Source organism: Bos mutus, chromosome 7 (genome assembly GCF_027580195.1).
Source record: "Bos mutus isolate GX-2022 chromosome 7, NWIPB_WYAK_1.1, whole genome shotgun sequence".
Classification (NCBI taxonomy): Eukaryota; Metazoa; Chordata; class Mammalia; order Artiodactyla; family Bovidae; genus Bos; species Bos mutus.
Genome location: NC_091623.1, coordinates 63,088,809 through 63,114,469, shown reverse-complemented (window position 1 = coordinate 63,114,469; position 25,661 = coordinate 63,088,809). Strand labels below are relative to the sequence as shown.

At 37.0% G+C, this 25,661-nt stretch overlaps 1 protein-coding gene across 6 annotated transcripts; it reads left to right on the top strand.

The window, feature by feature from the left end:
• The first annotated feature begins 6 nt into the window (after positions 1-6).
• On the top strand, positions 7-25,147 carry LYRM7 (LYR motif containing 7). 6 transcript variants are annotated; one of them, XM_070374037.1, is made up of 5 exons: positions 7-105; positions 3,991-4,063; positions 6,765-6,835; positions 12,379-12,460; positions 18,727-21,424. In XM_070374037.1, exons 1-5 carry the CDS (start codon positions 10-12, stop codon positions 18,768-18,770), a joined length of 366 nt encoding a protein of 121 aa, XP_070230138.1. In that variant the 5' UTR covers positions 7-9; the 3' UTR covers positions 18,771-21,424. The 6 variants fall into 6 exon arrangements, with proteins under 6 accessions (XP_070230138.1, XP_070230139.1, XP_070230137.1 ...); XM_070374038.1 differs by lacking the exon at positions 18,727-21,424 and adding an exon at positions 15,810-18,720; XM_070374036.1 differs by lacking the exon at positions 18,727-21,424 and adding an exon at positions 21,436-25,147 and having other exon boundaries at positions 12-105; positions 6,768-6,835.
• The last annotated feature ends 514 nt before the right edge of the window (positions 25,148-25,661 follow it).

Sequence of the window (25,661 nt, the reverse complement as noted above, 5' to 3'; positions counted from 1 at the left end):
GACGGGCGGATGGTGAGCCGTGATTGGTTGCCGGGAGGCGGGGCGACTCGACCGCTGGAGAAGTGGCCGCAAGCGGAGACGAGAGCCATGGGTCAGGCGGCCAAGGTGACTGGGTCCGAGGAGGGGTAGAATGCGATGCCAGCGGGGAGGGTAAGAGAGCGGCCTTGCGAACATAGTCTGGTGTCTCTGTAACTGAGGTTCAGGACCCTCCGCTGAGGATGTGGCCTTTACACGTGAGAAGCCTGTAACCAACCCTGGAGGGCAATCGAGGGTTTGTGCAGGTGCGGAGGAGGGAGGGCGGTACAGGTGGTCCTACTTCTTCGTCTACCAAGTACAGAAGGTTTATCCGTGATGCACGCCGGTGACTTGGGTCCTGCCCCCTTTCCGTTTCCACACCGAGCGTTTCTGTGAGGGACCCATTTCGCATCCTTGGGAATTGTACAAGACCCCAAAGTCCTACGCTGAAACCATCCGATGAGGTAAAAGATTTCGTCAAATAACCAAAAGGTGCGCAGGTAACCAAGGAAATCGAATCCCGGCAAAAACACTTGCCAAAAGTAGCACTTAACGAGACAGAGCAGAGACCTGAGATTCCTGAGTGCTCTGAACGAGCTTGGGAGGTGATGCCCCCTTCAGGATCGAGATCACAAGTTTGTGCGCATTCCTGGCCAGAGTACAATTCTCTGGGACCAGCCATCCCTAACCAACCTTAAGTATTATCAGTATGGCCGGTTGAGACATAAACATGGAAAAGGGAAATTGACCTGCTATAGTATAGTGAGAAAAACAAACAAACAGTGCTTATAATGGTTGGTCAATAACAGGGAGCCACCAAGAGTTCCTCTTGTACTACTGAACTCTGTTCCTAGTACATTTTAATATATGTAACAGGACTGATAGAAACAGAATTGTAAAGGGTTATTCTTTCAAGAAACTTTGAGTGTCCATAATAGCTTTTAGTAGCACTTAATAGCCAGCATGTAGCCTGTACTCTCTAGGCATGGTGGATGCAACAGTAACTTCATACGGAAGTCTGGCAGGTAGGGAGAGTTTAAACAATTACTTAATTACAGGGTTGACTTCCCTTAAGATTGACTGATTTGATCTATTTGCTTGGACTCTCCTTGAGAGTCCAGCACCACAATTCTAAAGCATCAGTTCTTCAGCGCTCAGCCTTCTTTATGGTCCCACTCTCACATCCATACATGTCTGCTGGAAAAACCGTAACTTTGACTACGTGGACCTTTGTTGTCAAAGTGATGTCTCTGCTTTTTAATGCCTTGTCTAGGTTTGCTATAGCTTCTCTTCGAAGGAGAAGCGTCTTTTAGTTTTATAGCTGCCATCACCGTCTGCATTGAGTGTGAGAACTAAGTTCCCCCTAATACCCTGTTTCTCTCAGTATACAAATTTTGGTGAATCTGTTTTCATCTTTGGTATTATTATGAGTATACAAAATTTGTCCAGAGCTGAGCCTTCTAATATAAATATATGATTATGTTGACTTTTTTTCCTAAGTCTTAGTGTTTCTTAAAGTTAATAACTGCTTTTTTTTTATTATTGGTTTTCCTACTTATCTATTCCCAAACTATGAGCAAAACTGGTATCTCCTAGCTTTATTTTTTTTCCTAGCATCATCTTTTCTGGAGCAATGCAGCCTTTTGCTCTAGTCCAGAATAGTTGCTTTCTTTGCTGGGTGCACAAATGCTGACCTGTATTTGTCCTTTACCATCCTCTCTGTCTCTCTTGGGTTGGATCACCTGTCTCCCTCGTTCCCATGGTGTGTGTGCCTGCGTGCGTGTGTGTGTGTGTATGTGTGTGAGAGAGAGAGAGATAGGCCCTTGTTTTGGTGGAGCACAGTCGTCTTCTATAGCTTTCCAAGAAAGGGCATATAGCAAATAAGAGACTTTGCATTTCTGAAAATACCAATTTGTAATTGCAATTAGGTGATAGTTTGGATGTGTAACTTGAAGATTTTATACCATTGTCTTCTCACAGTGATGCTGTTTAGGAATCAGGCGGCTTTCTAATTTTCTTTTTTTTATACGTGAACTGTTTTTTTCCTCCAAGATGTTTTTATTAGCATTGTGCTGAACTTGCATCATGATATGCTGCCGCATGGGTTTGTGTTGAGCACTTGGAATCTGTGTTCTCTGTTCTCTTGTTGGAGATCCTGTGACTGTAACTATTGGACCATCTAGACTACTCCTTTAATTTTATTATCCTTTCCTCAACTACCCATTCTACTTTCTGGGCAGTTTTTCTGAACTTAATCCTTGCTGTCATTCATTTGATATCCAAGAGCTTTGGGGCATTTTCTGAACATTCCTTTTTAAATTTACTATAACTTCTTTTTGTTGTTATTCCATGTTTGCAATAACGTATGTTTCTGAGAAAGTTCTTTGGTTAATCTTTGTTTTATTTTTATGTTTTCTGCTTCCTGTTTCTCTTTTGGTGTCTGCCTATGATGCTATAAGTTTTCTCATATATGTAAAATGCTTGAATAGTGCCTAGTACATAGGATATACTCAGTCAAGTTTCAGTATTGTTATCTGGTGAATGGACTGGGGGAAAGGAGGGAATGGTGGCAGAGTGGCAAATCTTTGTCAGTAGTCTAAGCACAAGATAGGGAGAGATCTGAATTTAAATTGTTTTGGGTGATGGAGAATATCCAAAAGATTAGAGAGAAATCCCTACGGTTTCTCCATGAGGAGTAAGGTAGATTTAAAGAATGACCTAGAGATTTCTGACTTCAGAAATTCATTGTTTTCCATAACTGAAATTGAGGGGACAGAAGAGAGAACAGTGTTGGGGGGACAATATTGAATACGCTTTTGTTGTTGTTGTTGTTAAGCACAGTCTTAAATATTCAGAAGTCTCAGCATTCTACTTCTTTTTTGAGAAATCACAATTAAACTTTCCTAAATTATCTGGGAAATAGATGGGGAAACAGTGGAAACAGTGTCAGACTTTATTTTTTGGGGTTCCAAAATCACTGCAGATGGTGACTGCAGCCATGAAATTAAAAGACGCTTACTCCTTGGAAGGAAAGTTATGACCAACCTAGACAGCGTATTGAAAAGCAGAGACATTACTTTGCCAACAAAGGTCCATCTAGTCAAGGCTATGGTTTTTCCAGTGGTCATGTATGGATGTGAGAGTTGGACTATAAAGAAAGCTGAGTGCAGAAGAATTGATGCTTTTGAACTGTGGTGTTGGAGAAGACTCTTGAGAGTCCCTTGGACTGCAAGGAGATCCAACCAGTCCATTCTGAAGGAGATCAGCCCTGGGATTTCTTTGGAAGGAATGATGCTAAAGCTGAAACTCCAGTACTTTGGCCACCTCATGCAGAGAGTTGACTCATTGGAAAAGACTCTGATACTGGGAGGGATTGGGGGCAGGAGGAGAAGGGGACGACAGAGGATGAGATGTCTGGATGGCGTCACTGATTCGGTGGACGTGAGTCTGAGTGAACTCCAGGAGTTGGTGCTGGACAGGGAGGCCTGGTGTGCTGCGATTCATGGGGTCGCAAAGACTCAGACACAACTGAGCGACTGAACTGAACTGAACTGAAATTATCTGAAGCACCTTCCTTCTGGGCTCTTTTAAGATGTAGTATGTTCATGAGTTTGTATGCATGTGTATATGACTTTAAGAGCAGATGAAGGTCTATGTTAAGAAAAATGAGAACAAATACATACCAGACTAGTAAAGTTGGTTACCTTAGCAAACTAATTTCGGCAGGGGGATCGTTAACTTTTTAACCATTCTCATATTATTTTGTTTCAAAGAATTTTGTTTTATTTTTGTAAATACATAAGGCTAATTTTTTTAATCTAAAGATAAATAATCAAGGGAGTTATTTTGACCAACTCTTGTTTTCACCAGCTACTTTGAAAAATAATCTAAGAAATAAATGCTGTTTAATCCTTGTAACTATGTAAACTGTGAAAATTTTTTCTTTTGAGGTCTGAATTCTGATTTTCTTTCCAGGTTTTACAGCTCTTTAAAACATTGCACAGGACCAGACAACAGGTTTTTAAAAATGATGCTAGAGCATTAGAAGGTAAGTTTGTACTTTGCCACTTTGAAGCAAGTCCGTTTTTCACTTGGCCTCTAGTAGTCCAAGAGACCCTGTATGGTTAAGACCTCCCTTGGGCAATGACCTTCACTATCTCTCTTAATGTTTGTTTTAATGAGTTTATATTACACTACTTTGAGAAGTATTTACTTAAAGAAAAATTGTAAAAGATCATGTTTTCATAAAGAATAATGAAAAAAAGGATCAGAATTTCACTGTGCTCCATTGCTTGCCTTACATTCAAGCCATGAAACTCATTTCTCTTATATAATCAAATTTTCACATTCTCTAGGACCAGATACTACCATATTGTTAATGCCTGTGTCTTTCTTGAAGTGGCAGCAGCTATGAAACTATGAAAGGGAATCTATCACAAATGGTTCCAGATTCAGTATTTCACTGTTTAAAGTGGTTTCTGTCTTTTCTGGAACTCAGAGCTCTAAAGTTTAAGTTCTGTGTTGGTCACGCTGCTGCTGCTAAGTCATCTCAGTCGTGTCCGACGCTGTGCGACTCCATAGACGGCAGCCCACCAGGCTCTGTCATACTCAGTTTCTAAAGCTCTTTAAGAGGATACCTTAGGAGGGAGAGTATATAAGTTGGGAAATTGTTACTGACATATGTACACTATATAAAATAGATAAATAATAAGGCATGGGATAACTAATATAACACAAAGAACTTTATTCAACACCTGTATGGGGAAAGAATCTAAAAAAGGGTCAATTCAGTTCAGTCACTCAGTCGTGTCTGACTCTGTGCGACCCCATGAACCACAGCATGCCAGGCCTCCCTGTCCATCACCAACTCCCAGAGTCTACCCAAACCCATGTCCATCGAGTCGGTGATGCCATCCAACCATTTCATCCTCTGTTGTCCCCTTTTCCTCCTGCCCTCAATCTTTCCCAGCATCCGGGTCTTTTCAAATGAGTCAGCTCTTTGCATCAGGTAGCCAAAGTATTGGAGTTTCAGCTCCAACATCAGTCCTTCCAATGAACACCCAGGACTGATCTCCTTTAGGATGGACTGGTTGGCTCTTCTTGCAGTCCAAAGGACTCTCAAGAGTCTTCTCCAACACCACAGTTCAAAAGCATCAATTCTTCTGCACTCAGCTTTCTTTATAGTCCAACTCTCACATCCATACGTGACCACTGGAAAAACCATAGCCTTGACTAGATGGACTTTTGTTGGCAAAGTAATGTCTCTGCTTTTTAATATGCTGTCTAGGTTGGTCATAATTTTCCTTCCAAGGAGTAAGCGTCTTTTAATTTCATGGCTGTAATCACCATCTGCAGTGATTTTGGAGCCCAGAAAAATAAAGTCAGCCACTGTTTCCACTGTTTCCCCATCTATTTGCCATGAAGTGATGGGACCGGAAGCCATGATCTTAGTTTTCTGAATGTTGAGCTTTAAGCCAACTTTTCACTTTACTCTTTCACTTTCATCAAGAGGCTCTGTAGTTTTCCTTCACTTTCTGCCATAAGGGTGGTGTCATCTGCATATCTGAGGTTATTGATATTTTTCCCAACAATCTTGATTCCAGCTTATATTTATGTGTATAACTGATTCACTTTGCTGTACAGCAGAAACTAACACTACATTGTAAATCAACTGTACTCCAGTAAAATTTGTTTTTAAAAATTCAACCTCCACTAAAAAAAGGGAAAAAAAGAGAGCATCTAGGTAAAGTGTCCCCACTGTCCCTATGAATCAAGTTTTTGTAATTTACCAAAAACATTTCTTGAATATTAAAGTATATGCTTCATATTATATGTATGTTACACAAATTCCTTATTTAATTCTTACCACAGACCTGTTAGGTAGTTACTATTATAATTTCTAGTTTTGCAGATGAGAAAACTGACAGTAATGTGAAAAGATAGGTGGAGCTGGGATTTAGCCTCAGCATTCTGGCTCCAAAGCCTGAACTCTTAACCACATTACATGTTGACATGTATTAAGCATAGAAGGAAGGTTCTATGGCTCATCTCCATCACCATAGCATATTTTTGTGCCTTTAAATGTTTTTAAGTGAAATAATTATAAGAATAGCTAACTACATATTTACCATTAAATGCTCACAGCAGCACTATAAGGCAATTTATCAGTTATATGAAATTATTCTGCTGTAGTGATGCCAAATCATTGGATTATATAAACAAACTTTCATTTGTCCATTGCTTTACTTGTCAGCCAAGGGACTCAAAATAATTTACATATCCTCTTTGCTGCCATATCTTCATTTTAAGTGTTTTGGAGGAGGGATAGTTAAACATGCTTATATGTATTGAGTTTGCCATCTTAAATAAAAGCATTTTAATTCAGATCCTTATATTTACAAAAGCAAAGTATTGATTTGAATTTATTAGGATCTCACAGCTAGAGGGTCAAATGAAATTAGAAATAAAAAGCAGGAAATAAAACTATTAGAATGCTGAAAATATATATTAGGTTTAATTACAAATTTTCCAGCCTGTAAAAAGCTCTCCAAAAGACTTTTAAAATAAATTTCTTATTTTTCACTTTGTTTCACACAAGGCAAAATTATTTTTTTCTGCTAGAGAAATAATAGATATATATGTATATAGCATATAGTACTGTAATATAATGAATACTATGTAAATTATTGGGACAGGAATTATAAATTAGAAAAGCAGATAACTATATGCATATTTTTTTCTTTTTCTAGCAGCCCGAATAAAGATAAATGAAGAATTCAAATGTAATAAAACTGAAACTTCTCCTAAGAAAATAGAAGAGGTACAGTATTAAATGTTTCAATTACGATAAAACTCAAATTTTAGCAACTAGAGGAAATGATAAAAATGGAGAGACTTTATGAAATAAAAACCATTAGTTGATAGTTAAAGCCATCACAACTATAAATGACCTTCACTTGTTTGGTATGGCTCGCCTCCTCAAGGGTCATGTGCCTACATCTATAAGATGGCAAGTTGCCTAGTGAAAGGAACATAAGTATGCTGCTGCTGCTGCTGCTAAGTCACTTCAGTCGTGTCTGACTCTGTGCGACCCCATAGACTGCAGCCCACCAGGCTCCCCCATCCCTGGGATTCTCCAGGCAAGAGTACTGGAGTGGGTTGCCATTTCCTTCTCCAATGCATGAAAGTGAGAAGTGAAAGTGAAGTCGCTCAGTCATGTCCGACTCCCAGTGACCCCATGGACTGCAGCCTACCAGGGTCCTCCGTCCATGGGATTTTCCAGGCAAGAGTACTGGAGTGGGGTGCCATTGCCTTCTTCAACATAAGTATAACCATGATCAAAGCAAGAACAGCTGAACCAACCTAGAAACTCACAGAGATGCTCTCTTTGTCTAAGGCAAGTGACAGACTAAGGAGAGTGAGTGTGATAACTCTCTCTTAAGTTACGCAGAGAAAACTTCTACTCACTTAGCTCAGCTGGACAGAATTTTTTTTTTTTTAATCATATCTTGGCTGTGGAAGTTGAATAGCCAGAGTTTATGAAATGTTCTTGCTTTACTTTCTGTATTTGCATTTTAGTCACTTCCCTAGTGGAAGATAGTCCACTACTAACACTACTCTGTGAGCTCGCTAGTATTCCCAGTGCTTGTTCATTGAAAAAGTGCACACTGATTCTTTTCCTGTATAAAGTCATATGCATACCTACATTGTCTCTGTCTTAGGAAGGAACACTGCTTCCTAAATGTTCCCAGACCTAATTTTGTATAAATGTAAGGGAAAGGACCCTTAGGAAGAAAATGAAAAATTATTTGCTGGGTTAATTAAGATTCTAAGAATTGATTTAGTAAAGAGGAAGGTACAATTTAGAGAAATTCTTCCATGTTTAATAGAATTTCCACATATTGAAACAAAAAATTTTATGCAAATACTTTTATACTTAGTAGAGAAAATGCTATTTTTGAAGTAGTAAATATCTGTAATACAATAATGAGACAAAATGAGATAGCCTAAGGATTTCTTTCCCTTTAACATAAAACAGGAGAGATTTAACCTAGTCTTATGATAGGACAAATGGGGAGTATGGAATTTTTATCTATGGAAGCAGCTAAAATGACGTTATAATCAAGTCATGACTTGAAAAGAAGTTTAAAGATGTATGCCAAGGTCTGTACTATTTTGCTATTCAGAAAACTGATTATTAACAATCTGGTACGTGTATACCTCATTTTATTGTGCTTTGCTCTATTGCACTTCACAGAGTCTGTGTTTTATACAAATTGAAGGTTTGGGGCAACCCTGCATTGTCAGATGCTGGTTAGCATTTTTTAATAATGAAGTGTTTTTAAGTAAGGCATGAATATTGTTTTGTTTATTTACCTGCGTCAGGTTTTATTTGTGGGATCTTCTGTTGCAGAGCGCAGGCTTAGTTGCCCCAGGGCATGTGTGATCCTAGTTCTCTAGGGACTGAACCCACATCCCCTGCCCTGGAGGGTGGATTCTTAACTACTGGACCACCAGGGAAGTCCCCATGATTTTCTTTTACACATAATGCTGTTGCACACTTAATAGACTAGTGTATACTGTAAATATAACTTTCATCAGATCAGATCAGTCGCTCAGTCATGTCCGACTCTTTGCGACCCCATGAATCGCAGCACGCCAGGCCTCCCTGTCCAGCACCAACTCCTGGAGTTCACTGAGACTCACGTCCATCGAGTCCGTGATGCCATCTAGCCATCTCATCCTCTGGCGTCCCCTTCTTCTGCCCCCAACCCCTCCCAGCATCAGAATCTTTTCCAATGAGTCAACTCTTCACATGAGGTGGCCAAAGTACTGGAGTTTCAGCTTTAGCATCATTCCTTCCAAAGAAATCCCAGGGCTGATCTCCTTCAGAATGGACTGATTGGATCTCCTTGCAGTCCAAGGTACTCTCAAGAGTCTTCTCCAACACCACAGTTCAAAAGCATCAATTCTTCAGCACTTCACAGTCCAACTCTCACATCCATACATGACCACAGGAAAAACCATAGCCTTGACTAGACAGACCTTTGTTGGCAAAGTAATGTCTCTGCTTTTGAATATGCTGTCTAGGTTGGTCATAACTTTTCTTTCAAGGAGTAAGCGTCTTTTAATTTCATGGCTGCAGTCACCATCTGTAGTGATTTTGGAGCCCAGAAAAATAAAGTCTGACACTGTTTCCACTGTTTCTCCATCTATTTCCCATGAAGTGGTGGGACCGGATGCCATGATATTCGTTTTCTGAATGTTGAGCTTTAAGCCAACTTTTTCACTCTCCACTTTCACTTTCATCAAGAGGCTTTGTAGTTCCTCTTCACTTTCTGCCATAAGGGTGGTGTCATCTGCATATCTGAGGTTATTGATATTTGTCCCAGCAATCTTGATTCCAGCTTGTGCTTCTTCCAGTCCAGCATTTCTCATGATGTACTCTGCATATAAGTTAAATAAACAGGGTGACAATATACAGCCTTGACGTACTCCTTTTCCTATTTGGAACCAGTCTGTTGTTCCATGTCTAGTTCTAACTGTTGCTTCCTGACCTGCATACAAATTTCTCAAGAGGCAGATCAGGTGGTCTGGTATTCCCATCTCTTTTAGAATTTTCCACAGTTTATTGTAATCCACACAGTCAAAGGCTTTGGCATAGTCAATAAAGCAGAAATAGATGTTTTTCTGGAACTCTCTTGCTTTTTCCATGATCCAGCGGATGTTGGCATTTGATCTCTGGTTCCTCTGCCTTTTCTAAAACCAGCTTGAACATCAGGAAGTTCACAGTTCACATATTGCTGAAGCCTGGCTTGGAGAATTTTGAGCATGACTTTACTAGCGTGTGAGATGAGTGCAATTGTGCGGTAGTTTGAGCATTCTTTGGCATTGCCTTTCTTTGGTATTGGAATGAAAACGGACCTTTTCCAGTCCTGTGGCCACTGCTGAGTTTTCCTGATTTGCTGGCATATTGAGTGCAGCACTTTCACAGCATCATCTTCTAGGATTTGGAATAGCTCAACTGGAATTCCATCACCTCTACTAGCTTTGTTCATAGTGATGCTATCTAAGGCATTATTTTATGTTTTTGCAAATCTCTGTAATGTCTGGCTTAATAGGGGTCAGCTAAATTCTCGTATCTGCTTTCTTATTCAACCTGGTGCAATGTGTTTTTTAGACTGAATTATACAAAGAAAATTCAGCCTTATATAGGTACATAGTTGGAAGATGGTAGGTGTATATATTATCCTTTTCAAATAGTTGTGAATATTCTTTGATACCATACCTAACCAATTGGTAAATTTCTTTAAAGATTAGTTGCAGTGTGGAACTCTGTTATCTGTTAGACCAGTGGGTGGGTGTGTGTGTTTATTTCCTTGGGGGGCGGTGGTGGGTGGGGGGGAGTAGTTCGAGGTCTCATACATAACCACATCCTGTTTATCCCCTGTCTTCTCCCCTAATCCCTTGTTTCTCATCTAGCTTTGTTTCCAGCCTTAAACCTAAACCTCAACTCAGTTTATGCACCTCCAGTGAGTGAGAAGGCTCACTGTTTTTCTTTCTCTACCCTGCTAAGCCCCTTCTCAGGTCTGTCAAGAGGTGAGGCTTTGCCCCCTACAGCGTTCTCCATGTCAGTGAATGGCAGCTCCCTCCTTTTTATGTTCAGACCAAAAACCTTGGTGTTCTCTTTTGTGACTACTTTCCTTCTCTTACATCTACATCCAATCTGACAGCAAATCCTATTGACTTCAAAACATACCCAGAATTTGACCATTTCTTATCTTCCCATTATTATTTCCTAGTTCAAGCCACCATTATTTCTCACTGGATTTTTACAACAGCCTCCTAGCAGCTGTCCTTGCTTCTGCTCTAACTCCCTGCAGCCTAGTCTCAATACTTAAAAGACAATGAGCCTTTTAAAAAGGCATATCGCATGGCTATTCTGTTCACAATTCCCATGGCTTCTCATCCCATTCAAAGTAAAATCTAAAGTCTCTGCCTGCCGTGACCTTTAGCACTGCATCATCTGACTCCTGTTAACTTCCCACCTCAACTCACCACGCACTTCTTACTCATCCAGCTTAGTGCCTTCTTTGAGGGTGCTTTAATTTACCAAGAACTTTCTTGTCTGAGGCCACTTACTCTGTTGCTTCTTTCTAGGACATTCTTTCATACGCCCTCATGTCTTCATTTAGTAGACCAATAGATTTTAACGTTTCTCCCGTTGAGTGGGTCTTTTACCCATGCATGGCTTTGTAACGGCATGCACTAATGATTTGAAAAACATAGGTTTACCAAGGAATGCGGACCTTCCAAATACTGACATAGTTCAGTATGTAATATTTTTAAATTGCATCTGTTAATATCCCTCTCATCAGAAAAGTCTTGAAGTATTGGGAATTTGTCAGGCTTCAAATGACAGATACAAGTTCTCCAGAATTGTGATTTTTGCTTAAAAGCTTAAATTTTGTCATTGTCAGCAAATGACTGTCAGTTGTTTTCTTGAAGTAAGGTACTCATATCACTCATCTTTAAGGAAACATCTGCCAGTTACCCAAATCTGAATAATCAGAGTTTGTCTGTCAGTGGTTCATTCAAGTAGAAATGGTTTTCCAAAGAAAAAGCTCTACTGCTCACAGCTCAAACAATACAAATGGCTCTAGTATTATGAAAATAATTTTGACTTTATGACTCCCCTAAAAGAGTCTCAAGATCCTCCCAAGGATACACAGCTCTGAGAATAACTGTTTTAGTCCAGGTTCTTCATTTTGTGATGATGAGGTCTGAAACTTAAAGAGAGTATATATTAACCCACGGCCACACACTCACACTCAATGACAGAGCCAGAGTTGGAGTCCCAAGTATTCTGACTCCTAATGCAATGCTTTTACTAGTGTTCAGAACGTCCAACTCTATAGTATAAGAAAGATTCAGATGCACTCAAAAGAATAACAAGAAAACTGCACATTTTAAACATATTTTAAAATATATGTTACAACAAAAGATATTCCAAATCTGTTCTGGATCAAAATATGTAATGGATAGATAAAAGGTAAAAGTATATGCATATCTAAGCTTTCTGTAAGCTTGGAATGGTTACAGAAAGGTAAAGGCAAGGGAATTCCCCGTCAGTCCTATGGTTAGGCTCCACACTTCCACTTTTGGGGACGTGAGTTTCATCCCTGATGGGGAACTAAGATCTCCCAAGCTGCAAAGCATAGCCAAAAAAAAAAAGGTTAAAAGCAAGTATCACCTAAAAAGAAATTGTAGTAGTAAACCTGTAGTTTTCAAAAACAGTACATTAATGTGAACCATTGAAAAAGTACGCAAAGGACTTATTCTTTTTCTTTGTTTTCTTAACAGCTAATAAAAATAGGTTCTGATGTTGAATTGATACTCAGAACATCTGTTATACAAGGTATTCACACAGACCACAATACGCTGAGTAAGTAATATTAAAAAAGAATGTTGCTTGCAATGTATTTTAAACTATTGAGCAATTACAGTGCTTCTAATGCTAATTAGTAAAACAGTTTGATTTTGCCAGTGTGGTATATATTGTACACACTTGTAAGGCTGTATTTAAAAGTGCTGAATTATGAAACTTTGCTTTACTAGACATTTTTCTTTTTCTTTGTTGTTTTTTCTTTTTAATCTTAACCACTGGTTGTATTGCAAAACTTCAGTTACAAAGACAGTACAGGCATACTTCAATGTATTGTACTTCCCAGAGAATGCACTATTACAAACTGTCAAGTAGGCAAGTCAAGCAAGTCTACTGGTGCCATTTTTCCAACAACATTTGTTCACTTGTGTCCCGGTGTAACATTTTGGCAATTCTTGGAGTATTTCATGCTTTTTCCTTATTAACTGTATTTGTTATAGTGATCCATGATCAGTGCTCTTTGATCTTACTAATACAACTTGCTGAAGTTTCAGAATATGGTTAATATATTATAGTAAAGTCTTTTTAAATTAAGGTATTTAGACATAATGCTATTAGACATTCAGTAGACTATTAGTAAGGAGAAGGCAGTGGCACCCCGCTCCAGTACTCTTGCCTGGAAAATCCCATGGATAGAGGAGCCTGGTGGGCTGCAGTCCATGGGGTCGCTAAGAGTCAGACACGACTGAGCGACTTCAGTTTCACTTTTCACTTTCATGCATTGGAGGAGGAAACAGCAACCCACTCCAGTGTTCTTGCCTGGAGAATCCCAGGGATGGGGGAGCCTACTGGGCTGCCGTCTGTGGGGTCGCACAGAGTCGGACACAACTGAAGTGACTTAGCAGCAGTAGCAGCAGCAGACTATTAGTATAGTGTAAGCATAACTCTTACATGGTTCAGGAAACCAAAAAATTTGTGTGATTTGCTTTATTGAGATACTTTATTTGTAGTGGCCTGGTACCAAACCTGCAATATATAACAGGTTTGCCTGTAGGACTGTTTTTGTAATAATTTATTTGGCCTTCTTAATTTTCATAGTATAATTTGTCACCTACCTAGACTAAATCTGTTTCTTTATCTTTTCTTCTGTGTGATTCAAGTTATTTTAATTTAGGAGAATTGAGATTACACAAAATGGGAATATAGTTGAGGATATTCTGTTGTACCTCCGACTCCTGGTGGGGCTTCAGTAGAATCTCATTTTATATAATACTTGGTTTTCATTCCTTAAAGTATTTGAGGGGACAATAACAAAGACACAAACAACATAAAAACAGAAAAGTACACAGTTTATAATAGTACAGCTCAGTGAATTTTCACAAACTAAAATACCTATGTAACCAATCTTCGCATCAAATTATATAATGCTACCGCTATCCCCAAAGACCCCTCATACCCCTCCAGTCAGCCCTTCCCCGCAAGTATAACCACGGTCTTGACTTGCAACAGTATCAGTTTTTAACCCAATATAATAAATTGGAATCATATAGGATTTCTCTGTTCTCTGGCTTCTTTCTCTGTCTTTGTGCCATTCATCTTTATTATTGGATAGAGCAGCATTTCTATGAATATTATATGAGTGAAATGTCTGTGTCATATGGTATATGTTTATTCAGCTTTAATAGGTACTGCTGACCAGCTTTCCAAAGTAATTAGACTAATTTACATTTCCAGGAGCCGTTTCTGAGAACTCAAGTTGCTTTATATCTTCACCAGCTCTTGATACTAAGCATCTCTTAATTTTAGCATTTCTGGTGGTATATAATGGTACCACATTGTGGCTTTAATTAGCATTTCTCTGGTAATTAACGAAGTACTAGCACTTTTTCAGGTGTTCAGTTGTCATTTGGATATTCTCTTTTATGAAGTGGCTGTTCAGGTCTTTTGTTCATTTTTCTAAGAGGTTACCTGCCTCTTTATTATTGATTTGAAGGAATTCTTTATATGTTCTGAATATAAATCCTTTGTTGGGTATATATATATATTACAAGAATCTACTTTTAGCTTTTTCATTTTGCTATTTATTTTTCATTTTTGTTCTCTGTTTTTTATCTTTTGGCCACACCACATGGCACGTGGGATCTTAACTCCCCGACCAGGGATAGAACCTGCATGCCCTGCATTGGCAGCATGAAGTTTTAAACACTGACCGCCAGGGGAGTCCCTTGTTTTGCTGTTTTTATCTTTTGATGAGAAGTTCTTAATTTTAATGTAGTCCAGTTTAATCTCTTTCTTCTTTTATGGTTAATACTTTTCTGAGTCTTGTTTCAGAAAATTTTGTCCATCTCAAGCAAGGTCATGAAGTGATCAGCTTTCTTCCAAAAGCTTTATCGTTTGATATTTTTTATTGGTTGTATCAACTAGAGTTGATTTTTTTATGTGGAGTAAGATAGGAACCAAGATGTATTTTTTTAATATTTGAATATTCAGTTGATCCAGCATTATTTATTGAAAAGACCACTCTTCCCCCCCTGCACTATAGGGTCACCTTTAACATAAAATCAAATAATACATATTTGTGCATCTGTTCCTTGACTTCATAATTTCTTGAGTTAGTTTGCTTTTCTGTCCTTGTATCGCTACCATAATGTCTTGATTACTACATCTTTATAAATCTGAATGGGCTTCCCTGGTAGTTCAGTGGTAAAGAATCTGTCTGCCAGTGCAGATGTTTGATCCCTGGGTTAGGAATATTCTTTGGAGAAGGAAATGGCAGCCTACTCCAGTGTTATTGCCTGGGAAATCCCATGGACAGAGGAGCCTGGAGGGCTACAGTCCATAGAGTCACAAAAGATTTGGATACAACTTAACAACTAAACAGCAACAGTAAATCTGAATGTCTAGTACTCTTAATTCCTATACAGCTTTCAAAGTTATTTTTAGTTTATGAGCATCATTAGAAATTATTTGATCTAAGTAATGTTTCTAAGGACAATAAACATAGTTAATCCTAAATTGAAAATTTATAGTCATTAGCTTTAATCTTAATAGTAATCTTCAGAGTTTCTGTGTCCTATAGCAATTATAGCAAAATGTTATCTTTATTATATGAATAAAATTTTAGATAATTTCAGATAACTAAATTTGATAACTATATTTCAGAAGCCTAGTTTTAAGTATGATAATATTAGTTTAAATTTTCTTTTTTTTTTTCTTTTGGCTTTCTGTATATTTATTTTTCCCCCAGGATTGAAAACTTTTGACTCTTACATGATTATAGGATATAATGCTATATTGCCTTAATAATGACCTCCTTTCTGCTAAGTTATATATGGATCTCTTTTTTCTACTTTATGCCTGTGGGTTCAAGATAGAACAAATTTGATTCTTTAATCTCTGTTTTAAAAAGTTACTCTAGCTATGACAACATTCATTTCATAAACGCCTTCAAGAAAACAGTGGTGCTTTTTTATGAAGCTGAAGTTCTGAGTGAAGAACGCGTTCTGAAGTGGTATAAAGATGAACAAGGGGAAGTGACTGGCTTCTGCGTGTGACTGTCCAGTTTCCCCAGCCCTATGCACTGAAGAGACTCCTCTTTCCCCGTTGCATATTCCTTACTGCTCTGGTGTAAATGAATTGACCGTGTATGTGTGGATTTATTGCTAGACCCTCTGTTCTGTTCCATTGATCTATATGTCTGTTTTTATGCCAATACCATACTGTTTTGATTGTGATTGATTTGTAGTAAAGTCTGAAACAAGAAGTGTGATGTCACCAGTCTTGTTCTTCTTTCTAAAGATTTGTTTTGGCTATTTAGAGTCCTTGTGTCTCAAATTTTAGGATTGTTTGTTCTGTTTCTGTGGAAAATGCCATTGAAATTTTGATAGGAATGGCATAAAATATGTAGATTGGTTTTGGTAGTGTGGACATTTCAATAACAATATTAATTCTTCCAATCCATGAAAACACAGTATCTTTCCATTTATTTGTGTTCAGTTTGTTTCATCAGTGCCTTATAGTTTTCAGGTTAATAATCTTTCGCCTCCTTGGTTAAATTTATTCCTAGATATTTTATCCATATGTATGTAAATAGAATGTTTTTCTTAATTTCCCTTTCTGATATTTATTCTGTTCATTATTAGTATATAGAAATGCAACAGGTTTTTTTTGATATTGTTTTTGTTATCTCACAACTTTACCAAATTTATTACTTCTAACAGTTTTTTGGTGGAATATTTAGGATTTTATATTATGTCATGTCATCTTCAACTAGTGACAGTTTTACTTGCCTTTATTTCTTTTTCTTGCCTGTTTACTCTGTCTAGGACTTGCAAAATGGTATTGAATAAAAGCGGTGAGTAGGCATCCTTGTCCCGTTCCAGATTTTGGAGGGAAAGCTTTTGGGTTTTCACCATTGAGTATGTTAGCTTGTCATATATGACCTTTATTATGTTGAGGTTTATTCCCTCTTTACTCACTTTGTTGAGAGGTTTTTGTCATAAATGGATGTTGGATTTTGTCAAATGCTTTTTTGGCATCTATGGACATGATCGTATGATTTTTATTCTTCATTTTATTAATGTGGTGTGTCACATTAATTTATTCGTGGGTATTGAAAAATCCATGCATCTCTGTAGTAAATCCCTTTTGATCATGGTGTATGATCCTTTTAATATATTGTATTTTGGATATTTACCAGTTTTTAAATAACCTTATTGTATTTCAGGGATTTCCATCTCTATGAGTTATAAATTCCCAGAACAGAATCTAGAATATTCATTTCCTTAGTTTCCTTTGCAGCTCAGGCATGGATATGTAGCACACTATATTTCCCATATTCCTAAATGAGCTTGAGAAAAGAGGCTTGGCACAGAACCCATTTTTCTGGCAAGAGTTAGCGTCGGTGGTTGCAGAGTCAAGTTACTGTTCCAGAAGTGTCATTGGCGTAGCAGGAGCAGATGTATTAAAGTTGAGTTTCTGCCAACATCCTAAATATAGTGTATCATGCTCCATGAGCATAGAAATGGTGGTAGTTTTTTTAGTGCCCTGTAGGCAGTAGCAGTTTTCATCATCAGGCCAGTTCATGGCATTGCTTTGGACAGTGTTCCTGAAAGTTTAGCCTCAAGCCTGCCTGATTCTTAAGCCCTCACAGTAATTAATTAAGCCCCTTGAGTTAGACCAATAAACTGTTAATAGATGCCTTTTCTGCCTAATTAGCCAGTCAGCTTTTGTTACTTTTAACTAAGAACAATAGAAGTTGTTGCCAAGAAGTGAGATACCTGAGATTATACAACATAAAATATGAAATGAAAGCAGGGGTTGGGGAGAGTGTTGTTAGCATGGACCTGACCATCCCAGGCCTTAAGCTGGTGGCCCTTGTTATGTAATGGTGAACATACCACTTACTGTTTCTTAGGAGTGCAGCTACAGCAATAGGGGTGTTATCAGAATGTCAGTATGTGCTCGTTATTTCTTTCTACTTTCAGCAAAATATTGAAAAAGAGGATTAATGCAGATTAAGTGAGTCAGTCTGTGAAGCAAAGATGGAAAGAAGTACAGCTTTGCTAGGGGCCCTTTCTCGCCACATCCTGAACTCTAACTGATTGAGGGTCCTATAATTTAGAGCCTTGCAGACCTGAAAAAATGCCAGCTGCTACTATCCACTAAAACTGAAGCCAGTACAAGCAAGGGACCTCTTAGCTCTAATATGAAATAAGATCAGTATCCCTAATCGTTCTCATTTGCCAGACAAAGATCAGATATAGGGTGCATTTATTCACCTGAGCCTGTAGATTTTCATTGTGTTAAGACATGTCCATTAAACTAAGGGGTAGGGAGGTTTGGGACAACATAGAGACCATTGCCAAAGGATGAAAATATTCATGCTTAGTAATTGTCAGGATGTTTGCCTGTGGCTACTTGTACATGGAAATGACTGGGAGAAAATAGATGTGTAGCTTATAAAATTTTTGAATAAATTGTATTGCCAGAAACCCCAAGCATAGCTAGGTCTCTTCAGCTCTTAAAGGCCATCCCAATCCCTTAACCCATATCAACAGGACGTAAACTGTGAAAACTTCCGAGTGTCAAAGAAGAGCATTTTCCCTAATATCCCCACATCTGGATCCCCTAGAGGACAGACCAGGAGCCTTGAAAGACAGTGGATAATAGAGGGTCTTTGGGTCTCCCAGAAAACAGGATGAGCTACTGCCAGTTTGGCCGTAGCTTTTATTGCTTTGCCATGAGCAAGGAGCTCTTGCTCTTCCTGTCCAGAAGGATTTAGGATTTGCTGTGGAGCAGTAACTGCCATGTGTTTTCCATTCCAGGTTTCTATTGCTGTATCCTGTTGTTCTTTGCTGTGGTCCAGTAGGCAGCTACCGTGTGACCCACAGCTGGACCTAATGGAAAGGCTACAGCACATCATCTGGAGGTCCTGGTTTTGAACATGGATGAGACCTTAGGGGTCAGATAGCAAACAGATGTAGCTTTCTGTGTATGGGAAGAAGGGTGTATATTCATGTTATGCAGCCAAAAGGGTGGTAGGCTTGTTGCCTCTCCAGTATCTATTCTTTTTTACTAACTGAAAAACTATGTTGAGAGTAGAGTGTGACAGGTAGGGAGCAGTGGGGTAGGGATGATTTTTTAGACCATGTAACACCTTTCTGGCCAGTGCAAAGCAGCTGTCTGCTGAATGTTGCTTCCAATAAAGCTGTTGTTTTTCCATTAAAAAGGCATAGGCCAAGTAAAAAAAAAAAAAAAAAGGCATAGGCCAAGCCGGCACTCCGCTTTTTGCCCCCTTCCCCCTTCCTGCCTGGAATGCAGAGGGGATGTGGCAGCAGCGTTGACAACAGACACCACGCATGAAGGAAAGGCAGAGAGCCTGGGTCCTTGGAGGCGGTAGTAAGGCCCTGCCTTAGCCTAGGGCCGCCTTAATCTGTATTTCCTGATACGTGAGAAAATTAAATCTCTTACTTACTTAAACCATTTTTTGTTGGACTTTTGGTTAATCTGTCTTTTCCACTAGCTTGTGAACTATTTGAAGCTGAGGAGGCTTTTTTCTTTTTAATTGAGGTATATACTTAACATGTAACATTACATTAGTTTCAGGCATACAACATAATGATTCTATATTTATATATATTTTGAAATGATCACCACAGTAAATTGAGTTAATCTGTCCCCATACATACTAACAAATTTTTTTTTTCTCATGGTGAGGACTTTGAAGACTCTCTTAAGCAACTTTCAAATATGCAATACAATGTTATTAACTGCAGTCACTGTGCTGTACTGAGGTGACTATTATATATTCATCTCTGTGTCTTCTTTTCTTGATGTAATGCCCAGGAAAAAATAAGCACCTATATGTTTGATAAGTGAAACAATTTACTGTCGTTGTTAATAAGTTAAAACCTAAACTGTAATATGCTCTCTGATGAAACCTGCAAAGATTTGGAAGCAGCAAGTGAGATATAAAAAATGGTTAAATAATAGTTATTTAACGAGTTCTCATTTCAGTAAGCCAGATTTACCATGTGGCTCATAAAAGTATTTTCTTTAGTCAGCTCACTTCTCCTTTTTGTAAGAATTTCAGTTTTCCTTTTGAATTGAATTTATTATAAGAGTTTTTTAATGATTCAAATTTATAGAAAAGATACAAGAAAAGTCGAAGAATATGTTAATTCCCTTTATCCAGATTCTACAAATTCTAACAGTTTACCACATTAGCTTTATCATCTCTCCCTCATTTTTTTTCCTGAAGTTTCTGAAGGTAAATTGCAGACATAATGTGGGTTTTTTTCCCCCCAGATGAGCATTTTTCAGATCATAACAGCCTGCTTGAGTTTAGAGCTGGAGAAATACTTCAGTGTATATTTTGTAAAAATATTTCTTTGTGTATTTCCTAAATTTGCAAAGACATTCTCTTACATAACAACAGTATAATGATCAAGGTCAGTATATTAATGTTGATTCAGTTCTTTTATTCAAATTTTTCTGTTTGTCCTAACAGTGTCCTTTATAGCAGAAGAAAAAAAAAATGGATTGGCTAGATCTCTGCTCTAAGATCCAGTTGAGGATCACACAGATGTCATTTAATCATCATGTTTTTTTAGTTTTCCTTTCATCTGGAGCAGTTCCTTGGTCTGTCTTTGTCTTTCATGACCTTGTTGTTTTTGAAGAATATAAGCAGGTTACTTCATAGAATTTGGTGTGAGCATCTTTGATTGTAACAGTTCACTTGATTCCACTTAGTTCTTCTCCTAAAAGTTTTGTATCTTACAAGCTTTTCCTCAGTTGACTTCAGCAGGATGTCTTACCTAGGGCTCAGCGTTTGTTGTCATCATCATCCTTGTTGTTGAACAGTGTTTCCCATTCGGGCCTTACTGTCATTTTAAACAGCGAGTCCTTCACTCCACAGCCTGTCCCGCACATATCTCGCTCGTCCCCGCTAAATTCCAGAAGCACTCTTCTGTTACGATGACCACGCAGAATGCCTCCAGTTGACAGCCACAGTTCTGTTGGATTTGCAGTTGCCTGTGGGGTCTTAGTTCCACCAGGCAGGGAAGTGGCACCCTGCAGTGAGAGTGCAGAGTGCTAACCCCTGGACTGACAGGGAATTCCCTGAGATCTTTAAAGTAGAAAAGTCGTCTTGCTTTTTATATCGTTGGTACTATAAACTAATTTTCCACTTGATAGTTTTAATTATCATTAACCTGCAGTCTGCTACTGACAAGGTGTTTTGTTGTTATTTTTTTATTTAAAATTTATTTAATTGAAGGCTAATGTTGTTATTTAATTATATTTAATAAAGTGTTAATTTGGTCATGTATTTTTTTGTATAACCTGAAATGAGAATCCTACTAAACTATCCATTTAAAATAAAGAACACCACCTTAGAAGGTAACTGAAATAAAATATCACTGGGAAGATTTATCTTAAAACTAGATATTTTACTGTTACAAATTTTAGGGGGAAAAGAGTTTATTTGAATTGAATTTTAATGACATTAAATACTCTCTTTGTTTTTCTTTCAGAATTGGTCCCTAGGAAAGACCTTCTTATAGAAAATGTGCCATATTGTGATGCACCAACTCAGAAGCAATGACTTTTACTAAAAAAATAAAATTAAGTCTTTGTCAATTTTTAATTTTAAAATATACAACTCTAACCAAACTCCTGGAAATGCAGATATTTTTCTCTAAAATGGCATATTGAAAATGAGTGAATTATAGTTTCATAACTAGCTTTCATGTTGAAAAGACATTGCTGAAAACTGTGGAACATAGTTAAGTATTTCTAAAGAACATTAGGTAAGAAGACATTTCATTTTCATTGAAAATCAAACAGCATAAAGTGAAATATATGGCTAGGGAGTTATATTCACTTCTCTTTGACCTTGATGAGTATTTTGGTTTTATCATAGCTATTTGAGAATGAAGTGTTTTGGCAGGTTGGTGGCTTTTTTCCCATGTGAACGGAAACTATTAGATTAAAATTACTAGATTAAATGAATGTTTAGTCTCCCAAAAGATTAAATGAGTCTAAAAGTCACAGTTGTGCCAACACTCCATAGAAGGTGGCCTTTGTTTCCTAAAAGACTGAAATCATTTCAGTAGCTAAGAAATAATAATACAGTTTCATTTTAGAGACAGAGTATATCTCTGTGTTCCTGAAAGAAAACTTTGAATCAGTCTTCTGAAGATAGATGAATAAAAAGTCAAAATCATGTATGATAAAAGGAATAAAGAAATCCTAATTTCTTAAGGAAATAGTGGCCCTTGATCAAACTATATAATATAGGCTTAGTAGAATTAGCTGCATTTAGACCACAGCCAGAGATTATTGTGAAAATATAATATGTGGCTGCATCCTCTTCATTATAATCAGGAAGATCTAAGTGGCTTTTTCTCTTCAACGTGTTTCTTTCCTGACAAGACTGACAGTATCCCAAAACAGCTTGGCATTCTACCATCTAATGGTAGGAACTACAGAATTGTATTTAATATTCTTCTTGTTTCTCTTTTATCTGTACATCTCTACCATTCCGTTTGCTCGGTGAACAGTGTGTTCCCTTCATTCACTGGTCAGTTCCCCGTTTGATGACACAGGGTTTTTAATTTTTACAAGATTCTCAACGCAAAATGCTTTGTTTGTTGGCAAAAACATATTGGTATAGTCATACTGAATATAAATGTCATATTTTAAAAAGTATTTCATTTTAGTAAGTAAATTGTTGAAATTATTTTGACATAGTATACTTAACAGTAAACCAGAGACTACCCTTTATGTTACCTAATAATTTGAAGATTAGTTAGTATATGAAATGAATTATATAGAAGATTCATTACATAACTTTTTATCTCTCATACATATTTCTTATTGTGTGTATGGAAATTAAACCTACATAAAAGTAAAAGTTGCTTCACATTTGAAATTTGCCCTTTTAAGAAGATGCTGAAAGTCTTCATAATACAATCACTGGTAAATTCTCTGACTTACTATTATTATTACCGTTATTATTTCTCTAAACGTCTGTATTTTATATATTGAGGAAAGTTGAAGAAGTTTGATATATATTTTAATTGTTTCAGTATTATTTAACATTTTTAGAAGTTTCTATCTAGCTTTTTTTCTTTAATCTGAATTCCCTTGTTCTTCACTCATGTTAATTTAAATATCTCATCAAAAAGTAGTTCTTTATTTTTGCAATGTAGTTATCATTAGGAACAATAGAGATTAATAATTAACATGTAAAATTAATGTTTTTTCATTAATTCAAATGTTTATTAAAGCTAGTAGCTTAGACATTTTAAGACGTGTATATAATATATTCATCATTTATATGTATATGTATTACATATGTGTGTATGTGTATATATGTACGTGTGTGTGTGTGTGCATTATGTCTTTGTGCCTTAAGACTCTGCCATAAATTTCATTTGTAATATACTAAGATATCAACTATAGGTTTCACTGTCATAATAAAATGTTTAGATTTGGCACCCTATCCTTAAATAGCATGTATTTATATTTCAAATGAATTTTAACATTATTTAATAGTTTTATTAGATCAGTTAAAACAATTTATGAGATTTTGGCCTGTTGTGAAACAAAGATTTTCAGTACTCTAGAGAGTAAATTTTGAGAACGATGAATATCTTAGTGCCTCACTTCTCAGGTACGATGTCAAATTGAATTAAATCTCTTTTAGTTAGGTTAAAAAAAACTTCCTATGTTTCCAAAGAGAATTACCCACATCTAACATTTCACTTTGACTGTTGAAACCTATTGAAAGAAGATGGTACAAACTCTAATTGCAGATATCTAGGCTCAGAGGCCCAGCAGGACTTTGTAAAACAATCTTTTGGCAGAAGTTAGAAAGGGTGTATGGCAGGAGAATCAGATTTGGCAGGCATGTGTGAGGAAGAATCCTTCACTAAAGATTTGAAGCTAAGGGAAATACGAGAGAGAGCTTGCATAACATTTGGTTCAGAACATTGAAATAAAGACTTGAGTCTAATTGTGTTTAACTTGGTCCTCGTTTTGCCTGCTGTTGCATATTTTAACATTAGTACAATGTCCAAAAAAATGCAAAGTAATAAGAATAGGTAGAATAGCAATCATTTCCCTGTAAGCACAAAGCCATAGGTCAACAAAGAAATGAAAATTCCAATTCTTAAGCAGAATTTTCTAAAGTGAAAGTAGATAAATACAAAATTAATTTAACTTTACTATATATCAGGAGTAACCTATGAGAAGTGAAATGGAAAAAAGATCCTGTTTATAATAGCAAACAAAACTATAAAATAAGAAGCAACTTTAAAAATATATATAGAACTAAAAAATGAAAGACAAACTCTGTATTCCTAGATGAGATAATTTATAGTTGGTGGATATCATTCCCATACTTATTTTATACTTTTATTAAATGTGTGTGTATTCAGAACAATATGAAGTTTTGTTCTGTGGCTTTAAAATGCAAATGAATAGTGTTACGCCTCATATATTCTACAGCTTGCTTTTTACCACACATTAAGTTTTGAGATTTATCTATATTGTTGGATAAGTATCTAGGTATTTCAGTTTCATGTCTTATTCTGTTGTAACAATAAGCTAATTTGTTTATCCATGTCTCTTGATAAGCAATAGCATTGTTTCATTTTTTTTTTTGATATTGCAAACAAATTTGCTGAAAATGCTGGCACATGGATTCTTGCACCAATGTAAAAGTTTATCTGAATATATACCAAGAAGCAGAACTGTTAGGCATAGTGTATGTACATATTTTAGTCTTCTAGGAATCTAGTAACTTTACCAATTGATACTCCAATAACATGTGTAAGATTCCTTTTCTCCATATCCCCACTGTTGTTATGTATGACTTTTCTCACTTTTGTCAAACTGATGAATATGAAAAGGTATCACATTGTTTTAATTTGCATTTCTGGATTACTGATGAGGTGGATCGTCCTGCCATGTTTATGGTCATTACAGTTTTCCATTATGAATGTGAACTCGTATCCTTTGCTCACCTTGCTCTGTTGGGTTACCTGGTTTTTCTTACTGCTTCCTTATGTAGTCTTGCTATTTTCCTTTGTTGGTTATCTGTGATGCAACTGCCTTTTTCCAGTATGTAATGTGTATTTGAATTCTATGATAAGCCTGTAGTTTGGGGCTTTATTTTTAGTGTATTCCTTTAAATAAATCTTTTCCTTTATTAATTTTGCATTTATAGCTTTTTAAGAAATTCTTTTCTACTCCAAAGTCATAAAAATGTTCTAGTATACACTTTCCTCTGAATACTGATGTTTTGCTTTTTATGTTTGGGCCTTTCTTCCATCTAGAATTTATTTTTGTTTATCATATGAGCAGGATATATATATATATATTTTTAATAAGGTGACAGTTTGCTTCACCATCATTTATTGAGTAGCCCCCCTTTTTTTTTCTGGTACCATGTAAAACTACTTTGATCATATCCCAAGTTACTATTGGACTCAGTCTAACCCTCTTAGCTATTCAGGGACTTTGCTCCTACAATTCTCCTCTGTCCTTTGCCAAATATTTTTTCCCCCTCTGTCCACTGGATTATTCTCAACAGCATTCAACATTATGAAATATTTCCCATCTTAAAAATTTTTTTATTGAACCCCACCCTCAAGCTTCAGTACCACTATTCTGCTCTTCCTTGTCCTAAGAAGTTTCTATCTTTACTGTCTCTTCTCCATACCATTCTCTCTTATACCAACCTCAGTCAGAA